This window comes from Myotis lucifugus, unplaced genomic scaffold (assembly GCF_000147115.1).
Source record: "Myotis lucifugus unplaced genomic scaffold, Myoluc2.0 scaffold_390, whole genome shotgun sequence".
In the NCBI taxonomy this organism is placed as follows: Eukaryota; Metazoa; Chordata; class Mammalia; order Chiroptera; family Vespertilionidae; genus Myotis; species Myotis lucifugus.
In genome coordinates this window covers 514,197-541,229 of record NW_005871438.1, presented here as the reverse complement: position 1 = coordinate 541,229, position 27,033 = coordinate 514,197, and the positions used below count along the sequence as shown (strand labels likewise).

Here is a 27,033-nt window from a genome sequence, read left to right as displayed (position 1 = left end):
ATTAGGATGGCTGTAAAATAAAACAATATAAAATAAAAAGTGTTGGAAAGGATGTAAAGAAACTGGAACCATTATACTTTGCTGGTGAGAATGTAAATTGCTGAAGACACTGTGTAAAACACTGTGGCAGTTCCTCAAAAGTTAAACACAACATTACCATATGATCTAGCAATTTCACTCCTACTTATATAGCCAAACAACTGAAAACAGGAACTCAAACAAATACTTGTACTTATGTTCATAGTAGCATTATTTACAATAGCTAAAATGTAAAACAACCCAAATTTCCATCAACAGATGAATGGTGAACAAAATGTTGTATATACATATATTGGAAAATTACTCAGTTATAAAAAAATGAAATTCTGACACATGCCATAACCTGGATGAACCCTGAAAACATTATGCTAAGTGAAATAAACTAGGCACAAAAAGACAAATATTGTATGATTCCACTCATATGAAGCACCTGGAATAGGCAAGTTCATAGAGGAAGAAAATAGAAAGTGAGGGCTGGTAGTGAAGATGGAATGGAAACTTACTATTTCACTAGAGGCCCGATGCACGAAATTCATGCAAGAGCATGCCTTCCTTCCCCTGGCTGCTAGCACCAGCTTCTCTCTGGCACCCAGGACCTGAGCTTTCCTCCAGCCGCTGGCAGGCACCAGGGATCTGGGCTTCCCTCGAAGAGGGAGGCCCCACCCACCCACTGCAGCCCGCCGGGTTGGTGGCCTGGGCCTCCCTCTTTGGGGAGATCATGGAGCCCCGCGATTGATTGCCCCACCAGCCAGTGGCCTGGGCTTCCCTCTGCAGGTCAATCATGGGGCGATGGCCGGGCCCCTAACCAATTGCCCTGCACCTGCCTTAGCTGGCCTGATGCCAGTGGGTGTCATAGTGTGGTCACCCAGAAGGTTGTCCAGTCTAATTAGCATATTATGCTTTTATTATTATAGATGGACACAGAGCTTTTATTTGAGATGATAAAAATGCTCTTGAAATGGGTAATGGTGATGGTTCCACAACATTGTGAATGTATTTAATACCACTAAATTGGACATTTAATAATTATGTAAATAGTAAGCTTATGTGTATATACATTTTACCAAAATAAAAAAGAATTATCATGATAAAAATCAGAAAAGTATCAGCATAGATTCTTTGTTTAAATACTTGAGAGAAAAGGCAGATGCAAAAAGAATAACAGAAGTGATATTAACCAAGAAAATTGATAAAAGTTTAAATAAACAGTACTCATGGCATCAAAGAAATTACAGAAAACATGTTCCGCCTGTCTGGTGTTGCTCAGTGGTTGAGCATAGACATATGAACCAGGAAGTCACGGTTCAAGTCCAGGTCAGGGCACATACCAGGGTTGTGGGCTGGAGTCCCAGAGGGGGACATGCAGGAGGCAGCCAATCAATGATTCTCTCTCCTCATTGATGTTCCTATCTCTCCCTCTCCCTCTCTCTTCCTCCCTGAAATCAATAGAAATATATTAAAAACAAAACAAAAATATGTTCCCTCTTATAAAAAAGATCAAAGAAAAGGAAGTGAAATGAAAGAAGAGATAAGAAAAACTGATAAAGGGATAGAATTGCCCCAAGAAAGCTGGGGAAAGAGGGAGAAATGAAAAAAAAAATAAAGAAAAGCATTAGAGAGGTTAAAGGAATATTAGAATCAACTCAAGCATAATAAACACAACTGAGAATAGTGTAAAGATCATGAAATAAAGACTTAGAGCAAACACACAAAACAAAATAGAAAAAGACAAAGATACACAAATAACTAGGAACAATAGAGGTACAGAGGGAAGAGAAAAATCCAATGTATACATAGTTCATGTTTCTGAAGAAAAGACAAAAAATTAAAGATATAATTAAAAAATTTTCCAGCGATATAAGAGGTATTACATCTATATATTAAAAAAAAACCACCATGATCCAAGAAAAGAATGATATATAATGACAACTTCCAAGATAATTCTGAGTTTAATTATTTAATTGCTAGACTAAAGAATGGCATTGGTATCTAGGCAGAAATATCAAGTAATTCATCGGAGAAAGAAATCAGGCTGTTTCAGGAGCTGGAAAAATTCAGACAATGAATACAAAGTTCAGAGTAATAGAAAGTGTGTCTTGAAATATTTATATCCAGAGAAGTTATTCTTCATATATTAGGACAATGGGTAGACATTCTCAGCATATAAGAACTCAAGAGCAATAGAACTTATTATTCCTTCATGAAACACCTGTTAATGAAAACCAAGGTTAAATCAAAATATCAGCTGAGGAATGAAGAAAGCATGCTACAGACATTAGTGGAAAATATTAAATCTATTAAATATAAAACTAAGGTTGAACAACTAAGTGAATTATAGTTTTGAAATTGCATGTTATATATGAACTCTAAATTTTAACAGTTCAAAAATTAATAAATAGGGGGGAAAAAAAAGGACACATATGCAATACCCTTTGTAATGCTTTAAGCAATAAAAAAAATAAATAAAAAAAAAAGAAAGAAAACCAGGAAAAAAAATTAATAAATAACAAACATAAAAAAGTGGGAGAAGGGGACAAAATAAACTGTATTCGATTTTGACTCTTATCTGACATTGAGGCCCAATGCACGAAATTCGTGCATGAGTAGGGTTCCTAGCAGCTGCCAGCTACTGGCTGGGGCCTTCCTTCATTCCGCACCATCCCCTGGTGGTCAGCGCACATCATAGCCAGTGATCGAACTCCTGGTTCGTCAAACTCCCGGGGGGACACTTTGCATATTAGGATTTTACATATACTAGTATAGATAGCTGAAGTCAAGTGATACTGCCTTAAGTTGAAATATATAGCTAAGTGAAAAAAATTAACCCAACCTTGTAAGCATTTTATAATCTTTACTCACTTTAGAAAGAGCTTTCAGAACTAATAATGCTTGTTGTGGAGATTCATTTATCTAAAAATTAAGTAATATCTTTATTTTCAATTGTTTTTGTGATTATAATTAATATTATTTAATAAAAATCTCATAGAGTAATCCTATCTGTATCTCAATTTAAACCACATGTCCATTTTCTATTTCAATACATGCACATATAGAATAATAAATGCATCAACATCCAGAAATAATCATTGTATACATTTGATTGAAATGTATATGATGGTTATTTCTGGATGATGATGTTTTTACCTTTGGCTGATCTTTGATCTTTTACCTTTTTCTTTGTGTTTTCAATTTTGTTCTAGTTTATAAATATGTAATTATTAAATTTCACAAGAATATCAAAGTATATTTTAAGAGGCATATAGTCTAATTGGTGTTTATTTTAGCAACAATGAAAACACTCTTTCTTTTCAATGATAAAGTCAGAAGTCCAATTCTCAAGTCTTCAAGGTTCTTTCAGTTTACTAAAACTCAGCCATCTATATGTCCTCTTTGGAGAAGTGTCTGTTCAGATCCTTTGCCCATTTTTAAATTGGATCGTTTGTTTATTTGGTGTTGAGTTTTATAACTTATAAATTTTGGATATTGGCCCTTTATCAGATGTATCATATGTTATCCCATTCAGTGGGTTTTCTTTTCATTTTGTTGATTTTCTTTGTTGTGCAAAAACTTTTTAGTTCGATGTAGTTAGTTAACTTTTTTCTTTTGTTTACCTTACCCAAAGAGATATATCAGAAAAAAATAAATCGCTACAAGAAATGTCTGAGAGTTTATTGGCTATGTTATCTTCTAGGATGTTTATGGTTTCAAGCCTTACATTTAAATCTTTAATCCATTTTGAGTTAATTCTTTTGTATGGTGTACGAAGGTGGTCTAGTTTCATTTCTTTTGCATGAATCTATCCACTTTTCCAGCACCATTTATTGAATAGACTATCTTTACTCCATTGTATATTCTTACCTCCTTTGTCAAATATTAATTGACCATAAAGTTGTGGGCTTATTTCTGGGCTCTCTATTCTGTTCCATTGATCTATATGTCTGTTTTTATGCCAGTACCATGCTGTTTTGATTACTATGGCCTTGTAGTATAATTTGATATCTAGTAACATGACTCCTCCAACTTTGTTCTTCTTTCTTAATATTGTTGTGGCTATTCAAGGTCTTTGTGGTTCCATATAAATTTTTGGAATATTTGTTCTATTTCTGTGAAATATGGCATTGGTGTATTGATAGAATTGCACTGAATCTATAAATTACTTTGGAAATAATGAACATTTTGAGGATGTTAATTCTTCCTACCCATGAGTGCATTTATGCTTCCATTTATTTGTATTTTCTTGAATTATTTTCTTCAATGTGTTATATTTTTCTAAGTATAGGTCTTTTACATTCTTCATTAAATATATTCCTAGGTATTTAAGTGTTTATGCAATTGTTCTTTTAGTTTCCCCTTCTGATAGTTCATTAATGGCATATAAAAATGCAGTTGATTTCTGAATATTTATTTGGTATCCTGTTACTTTATGAAATTCATTTATCAGTTCTAGTAGTTTTTTGTGGAATCTTATGTTTCTCTATATACAGTAACATGTCAACTGCAAATAATGACTGTTTTACTTATTCCTTTCCAATTTGGATGCCTTTTATTCCTTCTTGTCTGACAGTTGTAGCTAGGACTTTTAGCATTATGTTGAATAGAGTGGTGAAAGTGGACATCCCTATATTTTTCCAAATCATAAGGGCAACCCTTTTAGGTTTTGCCCATTGAGTATGATGTTGGCTATGGGTTTGTGATATATGGACTTTTTTATGTTGAGATATATTCCCTCTATTTCCACTTTGCTAAAAGTTTTTATCATAAACGGGTGCTGAATTTTATCAAATGCCTTTTCTGCATCTATTGATAAGATCATGTGCTTTTTATCCTTCATTCTGTTTATGAGGTATATCACATTTACTGATTTGTGGAGATTGTACCCAGAATAGACACTTCTCTAAAGAGGATAGAGATGGCCAATACACATATGAGAAGACACTCAACATCACTAATCATCAGAGATATGTAAATTAAAACTACAATGAGATATCACCTCATACCTATTAGAATATGCTATCATCAATAAATCAACAAACAAATATTGGTGAGGATGTGGAAGAAAGAGAATCTTTGTGCATTATTGGTGGGAATGCAGGTAGGTGCAGCCACTGTGGAAAAACAGTATGGCATTTACTCACAAAATTAAAAACGGCACTGCTGTATGATCCAGAAATTCCACTTCTGGCAATATATCCAAAGAAAACTAAAACACTAATTCAAAAGAATATATGCACCCCAATGCTCATTGCAGCATTATTTATAATAGCCAAGATTTGGAAACAGCCCAAGTGCCCATCAGTAGATGAGTGGATAAAAAAGCTGTGGTACATTTACACAATGGAATATTACTCAGCTGTAAGAAAGAACGAATTTTAACTCTTTTGTGACAGCATGGAGGCACCTGGAAAGTACTATACTAAGTGAAATAGGCCAGTCAGAGAAAGCAAGTATCACATGATCCCACTTATGCTGGGAATCTAATGAACAAAATAGACTAACAAACAAAATGGAAACAGACTAATAGATACAGAGAACAGACTAACAGCTGTCCGGGGGGAAAGGGTGTTGAGGTGGGGGGCTGAGTGAAAAAGGTGAAGGGATTAAGCAAAAAACAAACATATCCATAGACACAGACATCAGTATGGTGAGTACCAGAGGGAAAGGGGGTGTGAGAGGAGGTAGAAGAGGATAAAACAGGGAACAAATGGTGATAGAAGGAGAGTTGACTTGGGGTGGTGAACACACTATACAATAAACACCTCAAGTCTACATAATTTTATTAACCAATGTCACCCCAATAAATTCAATAAAAATATAAAATCCCTCTGTTCGCTAAAGGGAGATTAACAGTTAATTCCTTACACCTGACACATCAGTGATCCAAGACTCTTAACCAAATACACATACTTGATAGCCTTAATGCCTTACCACACACAGCCACTCTCACAATCAGACTTCTCTCTGGTAGGCTGACAGGGAAGAGGAGCACAGGAACAAGTGGGTAAACGGAACTGCACAGCTTTCCAGGATATTTACAATTTCTTCTCTTACTCTATCCTACCCTATAGAGAAAACAAAGTGTCTTATCCACACTCTCTTTAAATTCCCATAAAGAGGTGTGTCTAGTTCTCTGATATCTTTTGATCTCAATATTTTATCCCAAATCCCTGAAACCCTCCAGCAGTTTGGAGATTAAATGTCTTCTACTCCCATACTGTCTAAGCTACCTTGGAATGAAACAACTACTATTTTCTCTATGGTACTGTTATGCACATGACTACTGAACATTCCTCCCATTTTTTTTCTCTCTTTTACTCTGATATCAATCAATACAAATGGACTGAATGAGATCAAGTAGATCAGTCTAAGGATGGAATCTTAGACTTGAAGAGAATTCTCCTTACAAAGATTCCTAGATAACAGGTCTGAGAAACATTGACCTAATTGTAAATTTGGGACCTTTCTCCCCGATGTTGGTCACAATGGATGTGATCTGTCACAGAACTGAATTGATATCATTTCACCCTAAAAAAGAAACATGGCTCTTTGGAGAAAGGGCTGATTCCAGGGCTGGAATATGTAAAGTATACTCTATTGTGCTAAGAAGTAGGGAAGTACTCAAAGAATAAATTATATCAAAGCAATGCAGGAGCTAGCTTAAAAGACTCCCACTGGGTTAACTTGAGCATCAAAATCAAGAATAGTAGTAATGGATTAAAAACTTTACTGTTTTAGCTATTTTCTCATGGTTTCACTCTTCCTCCCCACTTTTAACATTCTTTTCTTTATTTCTTTACCTTCAATGCCTATGCATGGGAGCAATATACTCTTGTTTTTGCTCTGTTTCTGAATGATGCATGTGTGGTACACTGGAGTAGAAAAAAAATCTGAGTTTTGGCTTTAGGTTTTGGGGTGATCTTAGAAAAAGTGGTCTCTTAACTGACTTACCAGTAGGCCCTGTGCCACTGAAAACAATCTGATATGGTTTAACAAGGTTATTTATTTGTTTGAAACATAAAATTGCCTTTTGTTTTGTTAATCTTTTCCTGAGGATATTTCCCCCATTGATTCTTAGAGAGTGCAATGGAGGAAAGGGGGAGGGCAAGAGAGAGAAACATCAATGTGAGAGACACACATCAATTGGTTGCCTCCTGCATGCGCCCCCAACCTGGCCAGGGATTGAACCTGCAACCCAAGTATGTGCCCTTGACTGGGAATGAATCTGTGACTCTTAGGTGTGCAGGCTGACACTCTAAACATGGAGCCAAAAGGCCAGGGAAAAATTGCCATTTTCATAGGTAAAATGTTTAAATATCAGATATTTCATAAGGTTCAACAACATGGTCCAGCCAAGCTTCTAGGAATTTTATATTTGGTCTTAGAGCCAAACCTCAAGATATTTTAAATTGGTTTCCTGTGTTATCTTCTGTGCCTTTTATTTCCTTGGAGACTTAATGAGGAAGGATAACTGACCAAGGTATAGAACATGGGCCTCTCTCACTACCCTGAATAATGACATCTGAATCTCACATCCATACCATCTATCAGAAGTTCCATCATAGAGTGAAGAGAGTGATAGACCAGGATTCAAGAGACTAGATTCTATTCTTGGTGCTCTTATTACCTAGTGAAAAGTTGGATGAGCTGTAACTTCTCTCCACCTCTCTTTTTCTATTTGCAAAATAGGGGCTGAATAAGAACTAAGTTGTGTCTGATGTATCTACCAGCTCTAATATTTTGCAGGTTTTCTTTGTAGGAACTGAGAGGTGGGAGTTGGAAAAAGTACTGTAAGTACTTAGCTGTATTTATACATGTACTGGTATCCTTTACAGAAAGATACATCAGCCAACCAAATACATTTGCTGAAACCTTTGGTTCAGTCAAGTCGAAAACAAAATTCTAGACTCTATATTACTTAATATGTTTTACTAATCCATAAAATGTCATTTTGTGTAATTTAACAAGAAAATATACTTTAGTTGATTTTAAAGTTGTTTTTTCTTTCTTTTATAAATTGTATAAAATTCTTAAGTGATTATGAAGATTAATCATTTGTTCACAAATATATGGACTTCAAATCATAAATTTCTTGAGAACTGTAAGAAAATGTTTTAAATGCTTTGGCTCTGTGCTGTCCTATTATAATGATGTTAAATTTAGTCAGGTTTTGGTTTGTCCTCATCTGCACAATGATGACAATCTCTAATTTAGACTTTCTAATATAAGCATTGTTATAAAATAGTCTGTAGTCTAAGACTGCTTAGAAAAGGCAAAAATAAACTTAATTCTTGCAAATCTGAACAACAATATGCAGCCTAGAAAGAAGAAAAGGCTGGTTGCATAACAACGCAGTAGAACAGTGACTATCCCCACAGTCTCCCTCCATGGAGTTACCAGGCCCTAAAAATAGTTCTACTTCATTCAAGTACATTTTTTTCAAAAACAGCAACCCCCAGTAAAACTTTCATGAGCAATTTTGGTATAGGCCACACCAGGAATAGAGAAAGTAGGTAATATATTTAACAAATTAGAAATGTATAGGTCACATTTACACAAGCAAATGATTAGAACTTTTGGCTATATTAGGTTTACTTAGTCACCTTTATCATGTAATAAAGAGATCCTTCTTGTAGCAAAAACTTGAGCCAAAAGTTATAAGCTTAATTTCTGCAAAACCCAAAGAAGCCAATGAGCCCTGGTCCAATGACCAAGTTACTCTTCTTGTCAAGAATGCTTTATGCACATACACTCATGCACATATGCACACCCCATGTAGCCAGACTTTCCTGTCAATTTCTGAGACATTGTCTCCCATTCTGTCACCTAAAATAAAATCACTTTGCTTCCCAGACTCAATCAATAGTTCATTTTAACCTCCTTTCTCCCCCTATATCTTATGCTACATTCAAATCATCATTACATAATTTGGCCCTTTCTGTCTACAAAGCATGCAGATGAACTTATTTGAAACCAAGGTATAAAGTGAGAACTTGAGAGATACACATTAATATCCCAGCCATTACAGAGAAAATTTATGTTGTGAAAGATAAAACAAAGCCAGTGAAGCATAAAGTCAACATGATGAGGCATCCTAATGTTTCTGTTGGACAAAATTTATTTGGTAAGTCTTCTTTTCTGTTGTGTGTGTGTGTTTTTTCCCTTCCCAGGCATATTACAATTATCAAGCATAAGTGCTATCTTTATATTCCTTTTAAATTTCCATTTTCTCTGTATCTGATATCATCATAGGTACAGGCATATCAGATGTATTTCAAAACTGGATCCCAGTCAATGCATGGGTCTCTAATAAATGCTGTGAACATTTAGGAGCCTAACATTTACATTTTTTGAAATGTCCTTCTTTTCTAGAGTACTTATTCTATTTAGGAGACTTTAAAGTTCTTCCACAGATTTTAGGCACATGCTCATTAATATGACCACTTGATTTGAATAAATATGAATCGTAAATAAAAATAAACTGAACTTTAACTAACACTCCAAAATAACACTAAAAAGGCCTTGGTGGGTGTGGTTCAGTTGGTTGGGCATCATCCCATACACGGAAAGATTGCTGATTCAATTACCAGTCAGGGCACACGCACGGGTTGTGGGCTTCATCCCCAGTAGGGCGTGTAGAATGAGCCAATGGATATTTTGCTCTAACACCAATATTTCTCTCTAACATCAATGTTTCTCTTTCTCTCTCACTCTCCCTTCTTCTCTCTTTAAAAATAAAAACAATATATTTTTCAAAAATAACACCAAACAGTGTGTTTTTATTGCCTAACTACAAGCACTACATAAGTAATATAAATAAGGACCATCATTCTTAATCTTTCACAATCAAGCAGATTGTTTTTAAATGAAAATGGTCTCTGTTGGGAGAAAGAACTTCCATTTCAAAGGAATCGCAGCTCAGCTGAACAGGAGAAACCAGGTGGAGCAGGAAGGGAGTAATGGAGAAGCCAAGTCTTACCCCTGGTAGCTGCAGTGAAACGGGCTGCCCAGGCTGAGGCTGGGGCCTCCCCACTTCCATCCTGCTCAAAGGCTTCTTGGAGGAGGCAATCAACTTGCTAGAATTTAGTTTCATCTTTCAGTCAATCCAGGAAGGCTTCTTAGAGGAATTCCATGCCAACTGGGGGAAGTAGGTTCTTGTTTTTGGTATCCAGCCCAAGGTGCCCATCCGTGCTCTCAGGTGCCGTCTTTTGGGCCCTTCCCACCCACACAGTCCCACGGCCCTAGGTCCTTGGTGCCAGGGTTCAGCAGGTGCCAGGGCAGCTGAATCTTAGCTTCTGCCGAGTGGAGGTGAGCAGGGCAGAGCGGGTCTCACCTCCCCAGCTACCACCTCAGCCTCTGCCGTGGCTCTCCAAGCAGATTCTTTGGAGGCCATTTCCACAGGGAAAAAGCCACTAATTTAGGGTATAGTTCTAAGCTTACCCAGTATAACCTCACTCAGTAGTCCACTGCGTAGTACCTTTTAGCGTGTAAAGTGCCTTATTCACAGGTTCCAAGGATTAGAACTGTGGACATCTTTAAAGAGCCTACCATAAGAGAGATCATGTTCCATTTAACAAGTGAAAGAAGGTTGGTCATGTGCTGAGTGCAGAAAACTAGGAGAAAAGTGGTATTGGGTATTGGATGAGACTGGGAGGTGGGCAAGGACCACAGTATTTATTACATCATAAACCATGTTGAGAGTTTTGATCTTTATTCTAAGAACACTGAGAAGCCCTCAAAAAGGTGACAGATTACACTTGATATTTAAAATATCCCTCTAGCTACTGGGTAGAAATGTATTTTAAAATAGCAGAAATTCAGGAAAAAGATGATGGTAGCAGCAACAACAGATATTCAAATGATTAAAATTATTATTCAAATGACTGAAGTCATTTCAGATCTTTCACTTCTATTTGGCTGACTCTATGACTGGTTAAATACCTGCCTAGTAGTTCTATGGGGAAGATTAAATGTTATGAGGCACAACATGCCATTTATATAGGAACAGTACCAGGCATGCATGATAAACAGAGCATTTCATTATTATATTGCTTCTATTATTAGTATGCATAACTCGATGCTAGTAAATTAGAAAACATGCAATATGAATGATATGAATGATTTTATAGAAAAAAACTAATTAATAAATTTCTATTTTAAGTAGAAATATAAAATGTAATTCATGAAGTAGAAAACCTGAATAGATTAAGAGTGCTTGGAAACACTGAGGGAGAGAAGAGAATTTGCAAAATGAGGTAGTGGAAGGGGCAAATCCAAGTCTGTTCGGCTTTTGCAGTCATCTTAAAGATTTTGGCTTTTACTGTAGGTAAAATGGGGAACCTTTGGAGGTTTTGATGAAAGGAGTGCCATGGTCTAACTTTGGTATTCAAACTGGCTGATATTTTGAAAATAGACAGATTGTAGGGGGTAAGCTTGGAGGAAGAGAATGATATTTTATTCCCTCGACTTGGTAAGTCTCTCCTAAGTGCCTCCACAACATCCTGCCCTTACTACACTCTCAGCTTTTGTCACATTTTATTATAATTACCTGTACTTACTCACGTCCTCCTCTAAATTGTAAGCTTCTTTAGAGGAGAAATCAAGTTTATCTTCTCATACTGCATTTCCAGAAATTAGCACAGCACTTGATACACAATAACTGCTGAATACAAACTGACTGAATTAAATTAGTAAAATCAATACTTATCTTCTGTTTACAGACATGTTACTAGTGTGATAGAGAGAACGAGTGGTGATTCTCTGTACCATGAGTACCACACATACATTTATCTTATTAGGTTTCTTTTTCTGTGTAACCATTTGTTATTTTCCAGCATGAACTGGCTGGTGTGTCTCACGGCTCTAATTCAAGCAAAGGAGAAAGAAATGAATATTTATATGTATATAACCAAGTGTATATACCAAACATGACTTTCATATGGTAACTAATTTAAGCATTTATCCCTCCTCACAAACTTGGGAAGAAATGTATAATTAGCTCCATTTTATAAGAGAAAACCAAAGTTTAGAAATGCTAAGTAACTTATCTAAGGGGACCCAATATGTAAGAGACAGGGTTTAAATATATATAAAACCCTTGTTTATCTATCTATATTATATAGCTTAATATAGGTATATAAGCAAAATAAAATAAATGGATACTTTTAAAATACAAATATATTACTTACCGGAAAGTATAGAAGCAAAGACCCAAAAAGGATAGTTTCCAACAGGATAAGGCCCGATGCTCTGATGCTCTAAAAAAATAAAATAAAAGTGTCATTGTTAGACTCACATTTCTAGGCATGGAAGAATTTATGCTATTGGGACAATTCCTCAACCAGTAGAACAGCATTCTTTGAGGGAAAATAAAGAAAAACGGGCTAATATTTCAGACAGGGGAACATAACTGAAACAAGCAAAGACGGACTACAAAGGTGATGGTAGACTTAATAACTTTTCTCATGCCTTCATGGAATTTTATTCTCTAAAATTTGAATTATTGAGCAGTCTAAGCAGCTGGAAACACTATCTAGAAAATCCTTTCAAACTAACTGATTCACTGACTCATTAGATCTTGCCTGTATTTCTGAAACATCAGCTACAAGTGCATATTGAACTCTATCCCTAAGCCTCTTCACAAATACCCACATGATGATTTCAGTGCGTAAAACAAACATGCACAAGGTCTTGACACCTCAGTGATAAAATATAGTCCCCAGACTCACTAACAGAGCCCCACTATGTGAATAATAGAAATCACACTAAATAACAGAGGAATTTCACCTTGTAAACAAGCTTAAATTATTCTCAACTCAAAAGAATAAGTTGCTTTTCAAATAAATGTTCTGAATATTTAAAGTTTATAAAATATTTTATTAGACTCAAAATAGCATTATTTTCCCAAAGCAAAATGCTTTGAGCTGTGAGATGAAATGAAAAAATGACAAAAAAGTCAATCTTATCTTGTAATAATAAATTTTGCTTCGGTGAGTTTAAATATTAATATAGGGTAAATATATCAATTAAAAATACAAAGATAAAAACAGGTCATTTGAGGGTCCCTGTGTTTTCACTAAATGCCACATAAAATGTATACACCTGGTGCAAATATGATATCTTAACTGAAAATAACTTGAGGTAGTAGCAATTAGTTTTTCAACAACAAAAAGCTGAAAAACCAAACCACAACAGCTCATTACTTAAAAAGAAATATCAGCTAACCAGATAGTCAGAGAAAGAAAATTTAATTCCTCTTCCAAAACCCTGGTAGGACATTGTTGGACAAATAGGAAAGACTTTATGTAATCCCTCAAAAGAACTTAGGACTTCCATTAATTTAATAATTTGGGAATAAAGAAACAAGTTTAGTCCGTGAACAGACTTGATTATTCAAGTGGCTTCTCACTATCGGTTCCTATTTTTGCTAGCAGGTGCTTTTTACTGAAAATGCAATTTCTATCAGCAAACTTTAAAATGGGTTTTGTGCTGGCAGAACTTCCAAGGTGGCAAAATATATTCATACCTAATTATGAGTAATCTGTGCTTTTTTTTTAAACTTTCCAAGAAAATGACACTGAGAGTGAGAGTCTAAAATGTTATACAAGATTGCTTGTGAAACAATCTATATTATTTGGAAAAAAGGGATATGAAAAGTAACTGCAAGCTTAATGGAAATAACAGACTTTAGCGTTCACTTCATCTCAGCTTGAATTATACAACAACCACTTGAACTTCAATGGCCTCACCCATAAAATGGGTTTCCTAATCCTTACCTTATTAATTCTCACAGGTTTAATAAAATATGAAGTATGCAAAATAGGTAGCATCATGCCAGATACTTAATAAGTAGTTATGTATTATTCAATGGTAGAAAGCAGCACCAGAATGATAAATTTAAAAACCACAGGTATATATTAGTATTTGGCAAAAAATTTTAATGCTGGGATCCAAAATGGCCCTAAAAGTGTCAAAGCCTTGCGGGAACTCAGTCATTCTTTGCTCAGCGCCAGTTGGTTCTTAGCTTGCTACAACCATCAAAACCACATGAAACTGGTGCCTGCTTTTACGTATTCTCAGAGCAAATACAGTAACCAATCTCTTTTTCATGTGGCAATGCCGAGCTATCTACCTAACACTTTCATTGCCTCATTCCTGGCTGGGCAGAAGAGCTCAAAACTGAAAATTATAGACCAAACTCCACTAAGTGGTTCCATAATCAAACGTAAGTAAGGCCTATTAAAAACGTGGACTTTTCCTTTCAAAATATTCTTGGGCAGAGCTGGCTTCATGGCCTCACAGAATGAGTAGGTACCTAATAGGTGAGATTTTAGGGATAAAGAAAAAAACACCCCATGCTTCCTGAAACAGTTTCCCATTTTCTTATTGGTATTGGAAGTTCTTTTAAGTAGAACAAAGGCTTTAATTTTTTACTTGTTGCCAAAGAATAAATATGTAAGCAATATACTGACCTCAGTTCAAAGTGAAGAACAAGAATCATTTTCTTGCAAATTAAAGTGATAGGATAGAAAGGAGAGGGGAGGCACCAAATATGAATGGGAGAGAGGAGGGTGTGAAAAATAAAGATGGATGAGAGATAATGAGCAAAATAATAGAGGCATCTCTTTCATAGTTTTGTCTCAGATAAAAATGGTAGCACATAACTTTTTTTAACCAGAGTTACTAACTGGAAAACTCTTGAAAAACTATCTTGAAGATAATCAACAATGTACAGTATTATACTACTTATGTAAAAAACATACACATAAATCAACACCATAAATTTTCTCTCTCTATATATAAATATATCAGATATGGGTCTGGAGGATATATATCAAGCTGATAACCATGTCTTTTTTTCTAGAGAAGTGAACAGCTTTGGAAATACTTTGCACATATTTTAATTTCTTTTTAGATGTTATCATACACTGCTGTGCAATATACATTTTAGTAATTAATTAAATAAAATTAAATAAAAATTATCTAAAATATGTCAACTGAACTAGAAAATTCTACATTAGGTATCATAACATGCAAAGAAGTCTAAGAAAAGCCCTTTCTAGCTAATTCCTATTTAATAAGTTTGTACTCAGTGTCAACTACATGTATCAAATTATCAAACAGCATATTTATAATACTTAGAGATGAATAGAAAGCTGAGGGAGTTATCTTTCAGCCTAACTCGCTAGTTTAGACTCCATAAAGCCTAATAAATACAATTCCAGAATTTACAATAGAGGTGAATAAATGACACCTCCATTCCACCTTCCTCATTTCTTAAACTTACAGAACTGACTTATGAAGGTTTATGATAGTCAGAGAGCAAACCTGTGGACCAAAGAAAAGAGTTAATCTTATTACACCAATTTTACCAAATTATGTCAAAGCCAATTTCTAAATTCTATAATCTTTAGATGCAAAGTATAGAGGCATAAGATGAAACACAATTGTCACAAGAAGATTTACGTGGGACTTAAGCACCCAGAGGAAGCTAAGTCACCAGAAGTAATAAATAATAAAAATGCTGAAGTATGAATTTTTAAAAATAATTAAAATGGTTTGTTGTTACTTCCTGGATTCTGTATTCACTAACTTCTTCATTTATTTTTTAACGTTTTTAACCACTGGGGAAATTAATGTATATCTTGCTAAAACAGTGCAGCTATTTTGGATCATAGTCAATTTCTTCAGCCTTGTAACAGTTAAAGTGTCTTTCTATTACAAAAGGAACAATATGAAGATATTTTTAAATAGCTAAACCTCAGAATGTCTGATGAGAATATAAGAAAGGAACAGAGTAAGACTCTGAAAGGAATGGACTAGCAAAGGTTTGGATGATTAACCAAGACTATAATCTTTATCATTTACAAAAAGATTTAGCCACACTAGGGGAGAACAGACTCATGAGCTATGCTTTTTTTTTTAACCCTCCTGTTTCTATAGAGAAATACATGGACTGAAAAATTACAGATAAAACCTGAAAAACACCTGGTTAAATAATTACACATAAACAAATTGGAAGCAAGATGTAAAAGATGGTCCTGAAGAGAATCCTAACATTGAGAGATAGGAGAATATTATTTTTCAAGAATTTTATTTATAATTATATAAATAGATGAGTAAATATAGACTACATCTATAGTTTGACAGACTGCATGCAATTAGTTTGTCTGAAGAAGATCTGTGATGAAATATAGACAATCCAATTGAATTCAGAAAAAATTGTCAAGGAACAATTTCCCAAAATATGGTTAGTTAAACCCAATATCATTTTTCAGAAGAATGAAAAAGGTCCAAAAAGCAGAGGAATGTGATCAGGAGAGAGATCCCCTAAGTTAAGCATAAATAATTCAGAGAATTATAAATTCATGGAATAAAACACAGGCGCTTTATATCCAGGTGGTTCAAAATATCAGCATCGTTCGCTTATTAGCTGTGTGACCTTGAGCAGACTGCTTAACCTTCTGAGCATCAGTCTTCATTTATAAAATGGGTGTAACCATGCCCACCTTGCAGCACCATTGTAAAGAGTGGAAATGATGCTACTTGGCAAAGAACAGGCACTCAGTCAATGGAAGTTCAGCATCAGTCTTTCATGGGCAGATAAAAGATATGAAGTTAATCGGCTGCCTGAGCTCACTCAGCTGGTGAGTGACTCCAAGTCAGTTTGATTTCCTTTCTACATCCTATCTGACCCTCAGTTGTGTCCTTACCCAAACTAAAGGGAACAGAACTACCTATATATATAAAAGCCTAATATGCAAATTGTCCCCTTGGGAGTTTGACTGAGAGACTGGAAGTTCGATTGTCACTATGACATCTGCTGACCACCAGAGGGTGGCCTGGAATGAAGGAAGGCCCCAGCCAGTAGCCGGAAGGAAGGTCCTGATCTGCCCTGATTTCTGGCCAGGCCTAGGGACACTACCCGTGTACGAGTTTCGTGCACTGGGCCTCCAGTAAGTTATAGTATAATAACAAAACATGTAGCACTACTAAAGTATTTAAAAATCAACCAGAAGTAAGGGGTTGGGTTCAGATATTCTAAAAAATTTAACAGTCAATTTAAAATTCTTGAAAGTGTTATGTAAAACATTGAAAGATATTATAACATTGCCTTAACTAGGAATTCTTTCTAATTTCTAAAACATTACAAGAAAGTCCGTTTTCATCTGATAGGGTCATTTTGCAACAGGGCACTTTCAGACCTTTTGGAAAAATAAGTTTATCCAAAAATAAAGTCCAAAGTGACTTATACATAGTTTCATATTCTTTAAAACAGTACAGCACACTAAGTAAATAGAAAAATAAATTATAATTATATATATGTAGCCTATATAATAAAAGCCTAATATGCAAATCGACTGAACAGTGGAATGACCAGCTGAACGACAGGTAGCTATGACATGCACTGACCACCAGAGGGCAGACACTCAATGCAGGAGCTGCCCCCCGCCCGTGGGCCCCAACCAGCACCAGTGGCAGGTGGCGGGGCTGGTGAGTGGGTAGTGCCAAGCCAGCCAAACCGGGTGTTAGTGGGAGCCCCCCGGTTGCCCCACTGGTCACCCCACAGATTGGCCCTGACCAGTGGCCAGGCCTAGGGACCCTAGCCATGCATGAATTTCATGCATCGGGCCTCTAGTGTATATATAATTATACACACACACACACATATATGTAATTACTAGAGGCCCAGTGCATGAAATTTGTACACAGGTGGGGTCCCTAGGCCTGGCTGACAATCAAAGTGCAAGTGTCTGGCATGGAAGGGCAGGTCCTAGCTGACCTCTAGGCCCTGGGCAGCACCTGGGTCCCCAGGCCCCAACGCACCCCCTTCCGCCTCAATCACAGTGCCCGAGTCCCCACGCAGAGATGGGGTGAGCGCAGCCAGACACTGTGGGCCGGGCACAGCGTGGGCCTCTGGCCCCCCAGCAGCACCACACAAAAGCTGGGCGGGCAGCGTGCTCTCTCCTGGCCAGCTTCGCAGACTGGCTCCTGCATGAACCCAAGGGGAGCCCGACTGGCCCCTGCAGTCCTGGCAGCTATGGCCCAGCTCACCCGAAAGAGGCCACACAGGTGCTGGGCAGGCTTCTCACGGGCGTCCAGCACCTGAGTGCAGGGGCTTCCCCAGAGCACAAGCCCTGGCATCCCGGGGGAGGGTAGCAGGGGGAGTGAGAGCGAGCTCGGTGGACACCCCACATTCTCACCACACCTCCGTCCCCATCACCCCCGCCCCCAGGAAGCCAGCAAGAGGTCACAGCCCCCTGCCCGGATGCCACAGGAGGTTGGTTGCCACCACCTACCCCCAGTTCCCCATCCCAGCCCCGGGGCCAGCCTCGATCAGATGATCAGGGCTTGCCAGCAGCTGGTTGCCATCTGCAGGGCGATTGGTTCGGGCCAGGCCCCCCGCCCAGCTCTCTCAGCACCTGGGAGCTGGGTGGCAGCCCCACCCCCTGCCACCGCCACTGGTCGCCATCTGTGGGGCAATCAGCAGGGCGATTGGGCCCCTGCTCACACATACCTTGGCTTGGCACCACCCGCTCACCTGCTCCACCATCCCACTGTGGTCCCACTCTTGTTGAGACCCATCAGGGCTGGCAGCATCTCCACTGCCGCCCACTGCCAGCGCTGCGTCACAGATGCCTGCCATGTTCCGTGCAGCCCCCTGGTGGTTAGTGCACATCATAGCAAGCAGTTGAACTCCCGTTAAACAATTTGCATATTAGGCTTTTATTATATAGGATACACACACACACACACACACACACACACACACGCACACACACACACGTTAATCCTCACCCGAGGATATTTTTTCCATTGCTTTTCAGATAGAATGGAAAGGAAGGAGGTGGAGAGACACAGAGGAGAGAGAAAAACACCTTTGTTAGAGAGACACATTGATTGATTGCTTTCCCATACACCCGCAACAGGGACTGGGGATCAAGTCTGCAACTCAGGTATGTGCCCTTGACCAGGAATCGAACCCATGACCCTTTGGTGTGTGGGCCAATACTCTAACTGCTAAGTCACACCAGCCAGGGTGAAAAATTAATGATGTTTTATACATGTGAAATTAGAAATAACAAGTATTCATTATTAACATGGTTTATCATTTGTTGCTGGCAGAAACTTCTCATGGTTGTTTTTGTAGTATTTACATAAGATGCTTGCCAATTCTTTGCTTTGTCTCAGACAATGTGAACACAAAGAGGTGTTCCCTCTAGTGTCTCATCTTTCACAAGTTCAGTGCCTGATTTTATGGCTCAATGTTGCTGACTCTCACTGCAGAGGCAAAGTTGCAGGAAACTGAGGTACATACTGGGCCTATGCCCTGAATGGGAATTGAACTGTCGCCTCCTGGTTCATAGGTCAATGCTCAACCACTGAGCCACACCAGCCAGGCTGGACAATCTTTCTTAACCAGACTCATCTTTTGTGCTTATGTCCAAAACAATTTAATACCAAAGCGCTTCCAACAGATTTCTCCTCATTCCTTTTCCCCTTTCCTCTGCTAAGATGGGACTAAAATGCATTCCTAAAATGTGGATCGTCATGTCCTTATTTGTCCTGATTTCCCTCATGGCTTCTTTGCAAAAGTAGCTGTTACTTCTCTGTAATCTATTTGAAACTTTCAATTCCCCTTTTCTTTCAATACAGTGGCGCCTTGACTTACGAGTGTCCCAACTAACGAGTTTTTTGAGATACCAGCTGTCTCTCCGCCGATTTTTTGCATTGAGTTGATAGAATAATTTGAGTTAATGAGCTCCTTAACGAGCTCGGTCTTGGAACGAATTAAACTTGTAAGTCAAGGCCCCACTGTATTACTAAATAGGATAACTCTTAGTTCACTTAATGGAGATAAATTCTCTAACTGTCAAAAAAAAGCATATAGAAGTGAATGGTACATACTGAGATATTACAAAAAGGATCTTGCAATGGGAAGAATTACTGTACATCTTTAAATAAAGTGGCATGAAATTACTGAAAAAAGAATCTGTCATTTGCTTAGACATCTATTATTGATAAAAAGGTATTGATTTAGTTGATATATTTTTCAAATAAAAAGATCACTGAAATTATAAATTCCTCTTCATGAAGAAAGCCTAATGGAATGATAATAATAAAAATACAAAATATTAAGTATTTTATAATTTAACATTTCAGAGGTAAAACACTTTGCATACTTTTTCAAATATCACTCTTTGTTACACTCAAAATAAACATAATTTAGTCTCACATTTATCATTTTTTTTAACATAAATGTACTCCATACTTGGAGACATTTAAGAGACTTCACAAATCATTGTTTGGTTTCATCTGATGACTAAGTAGAAGCAGATCTAAGCAAACTTTCTTTATAGTTTGAACATTGTCTAATCTCATAATTTATTTTTCTCTTTTTAAATTTGGTATATTGAAAACTGCGATCTGCAAAAGTAACTGCTCTAAAATACCACTGCTCACTCACAGGCACTAGAATCCCATTAAACGTTAGCTAAATAACAGCAGCATCTCCTTTATCTTCTTAAACAGGAAGAAAAAAAGTGAGAACAGGAACAGATTTGCTCAGGACTGTTAAGCTTGTCTTTAACACATTATTTGTCCTCTCTAGCATGCTTGGAGGTGTATGGAATAACCAGACAATGTGTAAAACAAAGAGGCATTACTATTTTGATAGTCTAAACATTCTAGGACCTGTTTACATGTCTTATTTTATATTCCACATTTTAACACAAAAAAAGTTTCCACTCTAAAATATGATGAGCATTTCAGTAATAAGTGAATTAATGAGGTGTGTGAGATGCCCCCTATTTGCAAGTAGAGGAAGCAGTATTGTATTTGACAAGCAAAAAACAAAGGTAGATTATAAAGGGCTGTGGGGAAACAACTGCTACTTAGATGCAAAGATGATGGAGATAGGAATTCAAAATTCAAACTCTAGGCCCTGGCTGGGTAGCTCAGTTGGTTGTGGGTTCTCCTTGGGTATAAACCCTTTTGCCATGTAAGGAGTTCTTAAATTCAATTCTGATATGAGTAACTTTCTGCTAATTTATTTCAATTGTGTTTAAATTTGAAATAACATTTTTCATGACCTTTCAGTCAGTAAGTCACTCTTCTCTCTGGTCTTTTTCCAAAAGGGCACCCTAAGTACAAGTAAAGCAACAAAAACACCATTTGCCATTATTAAAACTGACAGAGATTTTGTTGGATTATCTTCCCTATCTTATGTACCAGTTTAAAATATCACTACAACTACAAATAGTTTCTGATTTGTCTTATGGCTAACAGAGAAAAAAATTGTATCCATTTGCTGGTGAACATTCAAATCAATTCATATCAGAATCTAGTTGTTACAACTGTTTTTCTGACAGACACATTTTTTATAATAACCAAATGTAACAAGAAAATAGACTAGAATATAGACAACAATATTGTATTATAATCAACAAACTTGCCAAGAGACTAGATCTTAATTATACTAATCACTAAAAAGAAATGGTATCTATAATAATAAAAGCATAATATGCTAATTAGACCGGACAGCTGAACGTCCTTCCTAACGTGTTGAGGACAGGCAGCCGAGGCAGCTGTGAGGGCTGAGGGCAGGCAGCCAAGGAGGCTGCAAGGGCCGAGGGCAGGCAGCCACGGCGGCCTGTGCCAGCAGCAGCAGCAGTGAGGTGATATGGGCAGCGCCTTCCCCTGATCGGCCCTGTCATCTCCCACAGAGGGAGGCCAGACTGCAGCTTAGGCCTCATCAGTAGGACATCCCCTGAGGGCTCCTGGACTGTGAGAGGGGGCAGGCCAGGCTGAGGGACCCCCTCTCATGCATGAATTTTCATGCACCGGACCTCTAGTTTAATATAATGTGATAAAGGTGCTAATTATCACTCCAATGTCAATATACCACTATGTATTATAATGCATAAATCTATCAAATATTGTATACCTTAAATATATACAACTAGAGGTCAGGTGCATGAAATTTGTGCACTCGGAGAGGGGGGGTCCCTCAGCCCAGACTGCACCCTTTTGCAGTCTGGGAGCCCTCAGGGGATGTCCAGCTGATGGCTTAGGCCAGCTCCCAGTTGAACATCCTTAGCGCTGCCGTGGAAGTGGGAGAGGCTCCCACCACTGCTGCTGCACTAGCCACCGATGAGCCCGGCTTCTGGCTGAGCGGTGCTCCCCCTGTAGGAGCACACTGACCACCAGGGCACAGCTCCTGTATTAAGCATCTGCCCCCTGGTGGTCAGTGCGTGTCATAGTGACCAGTCATTCTGTTGTTCAGTCGATTTGCATATTAGCCTTTTATTATACAGGAAATGTGTTATTATGGGCAAGGCCTCTAATTCAATTTTTTTTAGGTAGTTAAAGGGAGGGGCAGAATTTTCACTTGAGCCTGAAGCTAAAATTGCCCTTAGCTCAAAAATCTGCATACCACTGAGACACATCTTGGTGAGGCTCATTCTGAACTCCCACACTGTTCTATTATGTGTATAAGTATTGGGAACCATCTTATCTCTTTAGTGAAAGGAACCTTTTGTTATGTTACAATGACTAACTTTACCTCATGAGTTGTGTTTTGGCTTCAAGCCTGTATCCAGTATTCATGCAGCAACTTCAGCTCTTCTGTTCAATATTTACCTGGCATATATTTCATTTTATATTCTCTAAATCTTTCTAGATTTTTATGTATTAGATAGGAATAGCCCATGGACACAGACAATAATCTGGTGAAGGCCTGGAAGGGGTGGGTGCGGGGTGGAGGAGATCAATGGGGGGGGGGAACTAAAACAAAGGGACATCTGTAATACTTTCATCAATAAAGATACATTTTAAATAAAGGAAAATACCTTAGTTGAAAAGAGCTTATGTGAAATAATATAATTGCTCTACACTGTACCTTATATTATCAGTTCCTCTCAAAGAGACATTAATTGACCCTATGTTCACTCAATGTTAATTGACCTTATGTTCATTGACTACAGAACTGACTTCTGCCATGCCAACCCAGCACTGACTGCTACGGGGGCTGCAATCAGACCCTGCTTTTCTCTCCCGGCCTCTGTCCGGGACTGATCACAGCCCCCTCAGCAGTCAGTGCTGGGTTGCTTAGCTGAGACGCCCGCAGCCTGGCAGTCAGTCCTGGGTCGCCATGGTGACTGAACATGCCTGACTTCCAGTGTTTGGTCAAGCCTTCGGTCGTTATGGACCCTAGCTCTTTATATATATAGACTAGAGGCCCGGTGCATGAAATTCATGCATGGGGGGAGGGTCCCCTCAGCCAGCCTGTACCATCTCCAATCTGGGACCCCTTGAGGGATGTCTGACTGCCCCACACAGCCTGCTGCTCAGTCATTTGGTCATCCCTCACTAACCCCCTTGCTGGCCTTGTCGCCCCACTCAGCCTGTTCGGTCCTCCATTCAGTCATCTGTTTGGTTGTGATAGCCCCTGTCAAATATATATATTTGACATATATATATATGTGTGTGTATATATATTTGACATATATGATATATGTCAAATATGTTTCAATAAAAAATAGTCTAGAACTTGATTTGAGCACCTCCATTTTGAAATAATTAAATAGAATGTTTTTAACTTATGTAATTAAAATGACCATCATCACATGTCCAGCCATTAACCTGAATGGGCCATATGCCCGATAAAATATTAAAAGTTCTGAAATAATATACATAAAAATGATAGACATTTTCTGTCATTTTTTCCCTGAACACTGAGTGCTGCCGAGAGAATAAAGATAGACATTAAAACAAAATGAATCCATTAAAGCTAAATCAGTTCAAAAATGGTCTAAACTGTATTCCAACTCTCCTATTTTTCAATCACTCTTTTTGGAAAGCAAGACTCTCATCATATGCCTGTGGTCTAAAAGCATATATAGTGAAGGCTATTCTCAAAGACTTGCAAAATTTACAAAGATTTTCTGGCTTCCTGACTCACAGAAAGCTGTAAATAGAGAAAAACTTACCTTAAGGCATTTCAACACTAGTCCGCCTGATACCAGCAATATAAATAAATCAGTCCAAATGGACAGGAGGGTAATTGATTACTTTCTATTCCTGAATCTCAAAATACAAGTATTTTAGGTGATTCAAGTTTTGGATAAAGATTAAGAAAGAAGGGTTTTCTTGGTGATATATAATAGGCGTCTGCCTTTCTTCTTCAGAGCCTTTCTCTGGGACACCTCTTTTATTCATATAGCTTCATTACCACCTCATTGTTGTAAATCAAACCTGTCTCTAGTTCTGACCTCTCTTTTTACGACCAGATGTGGCTACTCCAACTAGAGGTTCATGAGTGACAATCTCAGCATGTTTATAACCAAACTCATCTTTGTCCATTTAAATCTATTTCTTCAAAATCCCTCTCTCTGATAATGGCTTCACAATGTGACCAAAAAATCAAATTAGAAACTTGAGAGTCATGCTAGACTCTTCTCCCTCTCTCTCATCCCTCAGTTGATATCATGTAATTTCTACTTCCTATCTTTGGAAATCATTCCCTTTCTCCCACTCCTAGAATCACTGTCTTAAATCATATTTTTCTTGATTTATCCAAGAAACTTTTATCACACATTCCTAAATGGTCTCTATATTTCCAGTCTCACACATTCTAGGTTACCTTCCACATTCAGCTAGAGATTTCTATAAGATACAAATGTAACCAGGTCATTTCTTTTCTTAAATCCTGTGATGGTTTGTTACACGTAAGCCTAAATTTCTTATTTCAGCATTTAAAGCTCTTCATTTTCAAGCCCCAGCCAATCTTCCCAGCTTCATCTTAAACACTCCATAAACCTCATATTGGTTGCAGTATGCCCATTTTTAATCCTCAAACTGCAGATTTTGTTCTTTTACCTAGAAAATTCCTACTCTTTGTTCAAAGCCCATCAAAATTTGCTCTTCCCTGGGAAGATATTCTGATGTTTCCATATAGAATCTGTATATTGACTCCTCTTGACTTATTCAGTTACTAGAGGCCTGGTGCACGAATTCCTGCATAGATGGGGTCCCCAGAGGGGTGGAGGGTAGCTGCGAAGTGATCGACCCTACTGGTGGGCAGTGGGATGCCCTTGCTACCCGGGATCTGGATCTGTCCTGCTGAAATTTGTGCTGGTTGTTGGGAGCCACCTGGCGGCCGCTATTATATTGTTTTTTCCTTGCAGAGCATCTAGGGAGGGGAAGTGGACGCAGTGCCTGACTTCCAGGAGCCTGGCAGTGCTGTCAGGATCGTGCCAGTGGTGCTGGTTCATCGGTGCCTGGCCCATTCTCTGGAGATTGGACCTGCAGGACTACTGAGGCAGTGGGTGGCTGCCGCGGGGCTGATGGGCCACCAGGATGGGTTGGTCAGCTGAGCGGTGCTCTTGCTGTGGGAGCACACTGACCACCAGGGGGCAGCTCCTGTGTTGAGTGTCTGCCCCCTGGTGGTCAGTGAATGTCATAGTGACTGGTTGTTCTGGTCATTCCGGTCTTTCTGTCGCTTAGGCTTTTATATATATAGATTACTAATGTGTTTATGTTGACCTTCTTCACCAGCCACTTGGAGCTGCTAGAAAACACCTCACAGAAGGCAGAGAACAGCCCTGTTAAATCTATGAAAGGCTTTGTCCTTCATCTCCATTTCAAGCTTAAATATTAGCTACATTGTAGGTATAGTTTCTCCTCAAATAGTAACACCAAGTTGCCACATAACTACATGAAAAATGTATATGAATTTTAGGATGCTTATTTAGGAATGGAAACATTGAGTCTCCTCTTCAAGAGGCTTAGTGAGCTGGAGTTTCCAGTGGTGGGTCAGAAGCATAGATTCCATGACTAATGTTCTCTAGTCATAATCTACATCAAGATTATGCTGACTTGAAATTTGATAATATTATGTTTGGAGTTTTCAAATTTCCTTCTGGACGAAAAGAAAGCATAAACTTTGGAGATCAAACAGAATCAATTAAAATCAAATTCCCCAAAATGTTTGGTGTTTTGGTGGTGTTGTTTTTCAATAGTGATATTGTACCCCATAATGTTTGGTGTGTTTTTCCCATTCTTTCATTCAACACTGCGTGTGTGCACGCACGCGCGCGCACACACACACACACACACACACACACATGCACAGAGTTCCTGCTATATGGAGTGCTTCGTTTTCTTAGGAAAGACATATATCACAGACTGAGGTAGAAGTAATTGTTCTAGGGTTGTGATGATCAATGGGATTAACTTTGCCTCCCCAACCCCCCATGGGATACTTGACAATGTCTGGACATATTTTAAATTGTTATGACTTGCATCTAGTGGGTAAAGTTTAGGGGTGTTATTTACAATGCATAGGACAGCTCCCCCACAACAAAGAATTACCTAGTCCAGAATGTCAATTGTGCAAAGGGTGAGGAACCCTGTTCTATAGGAAAACTTCTCAGAACTGCAATAGGACAAAGAAAAGAAATTCAATCAGGAATGAGAGTGTGGGAGAGTGATGGATGAGTTGAAAACTGAAAGATTAGAAGGAGAAAAAAATGCTGAGTAGGTGGGTAGTGATGAAGAAAGGAAAGAGATAATCTTGCAAATAGAGGAATCACAGGTATTGAGTCCCTGGGGTGCATGTCTCATCAAGTGACAGACGGATATGACTGGAGTGCCAAAAGGGAGGGGAGAGAAGTCGGTGGTGAAGTTGTAAAGAGAGACAATGTCAATTATGCTGATACTTATAAGTGTGGTTCAAGACTTTGATCTCTATCCTAAAGCAGTGACAAGATATTACAGAGTTTTTAAATAAAGGGATAGGTTTTAAAATGATAAAACTGAATTTAGAACAACCTCAGGCTGCTGGATAGAGAAGATATTGAAGGGGAACTCAGATGCAAGAGGATACCATAAAAACTCAGGGATGAGATAATGGTATCTTGCACCAGGATGGTGGCAGTAGAGATGGAAAAAAGTGAATCCATCTGAGGAATGTGTGATGGACTGGCTATGGAGAGATAG

The 27,033-nt window shown here is 38.1% G+C and overlaps 1 protein-coding gene across 1 annotated transcript in view; it reads right to left on the bottom strand.

Moving 5' to 3' along the window:
- GPR158 (G protein-coupled receptor 158) overlaps positions 1-27,033 on the bottom strand; it is a 354,431-nt gene that overhangs the window by 91,807 nt on the left and 235,591 nt on the right. The window contains exon 5 of the mRNA XM_006101994.3: positions 12,222-12,290. Within this exon, the coding sequence (XP_006102056.2) occupies positions 12,222-12,290 (69 nt within the window). The remainder of the gene's footprint in view (positions 1-12,221; positions 12,291-27,033) is intronic.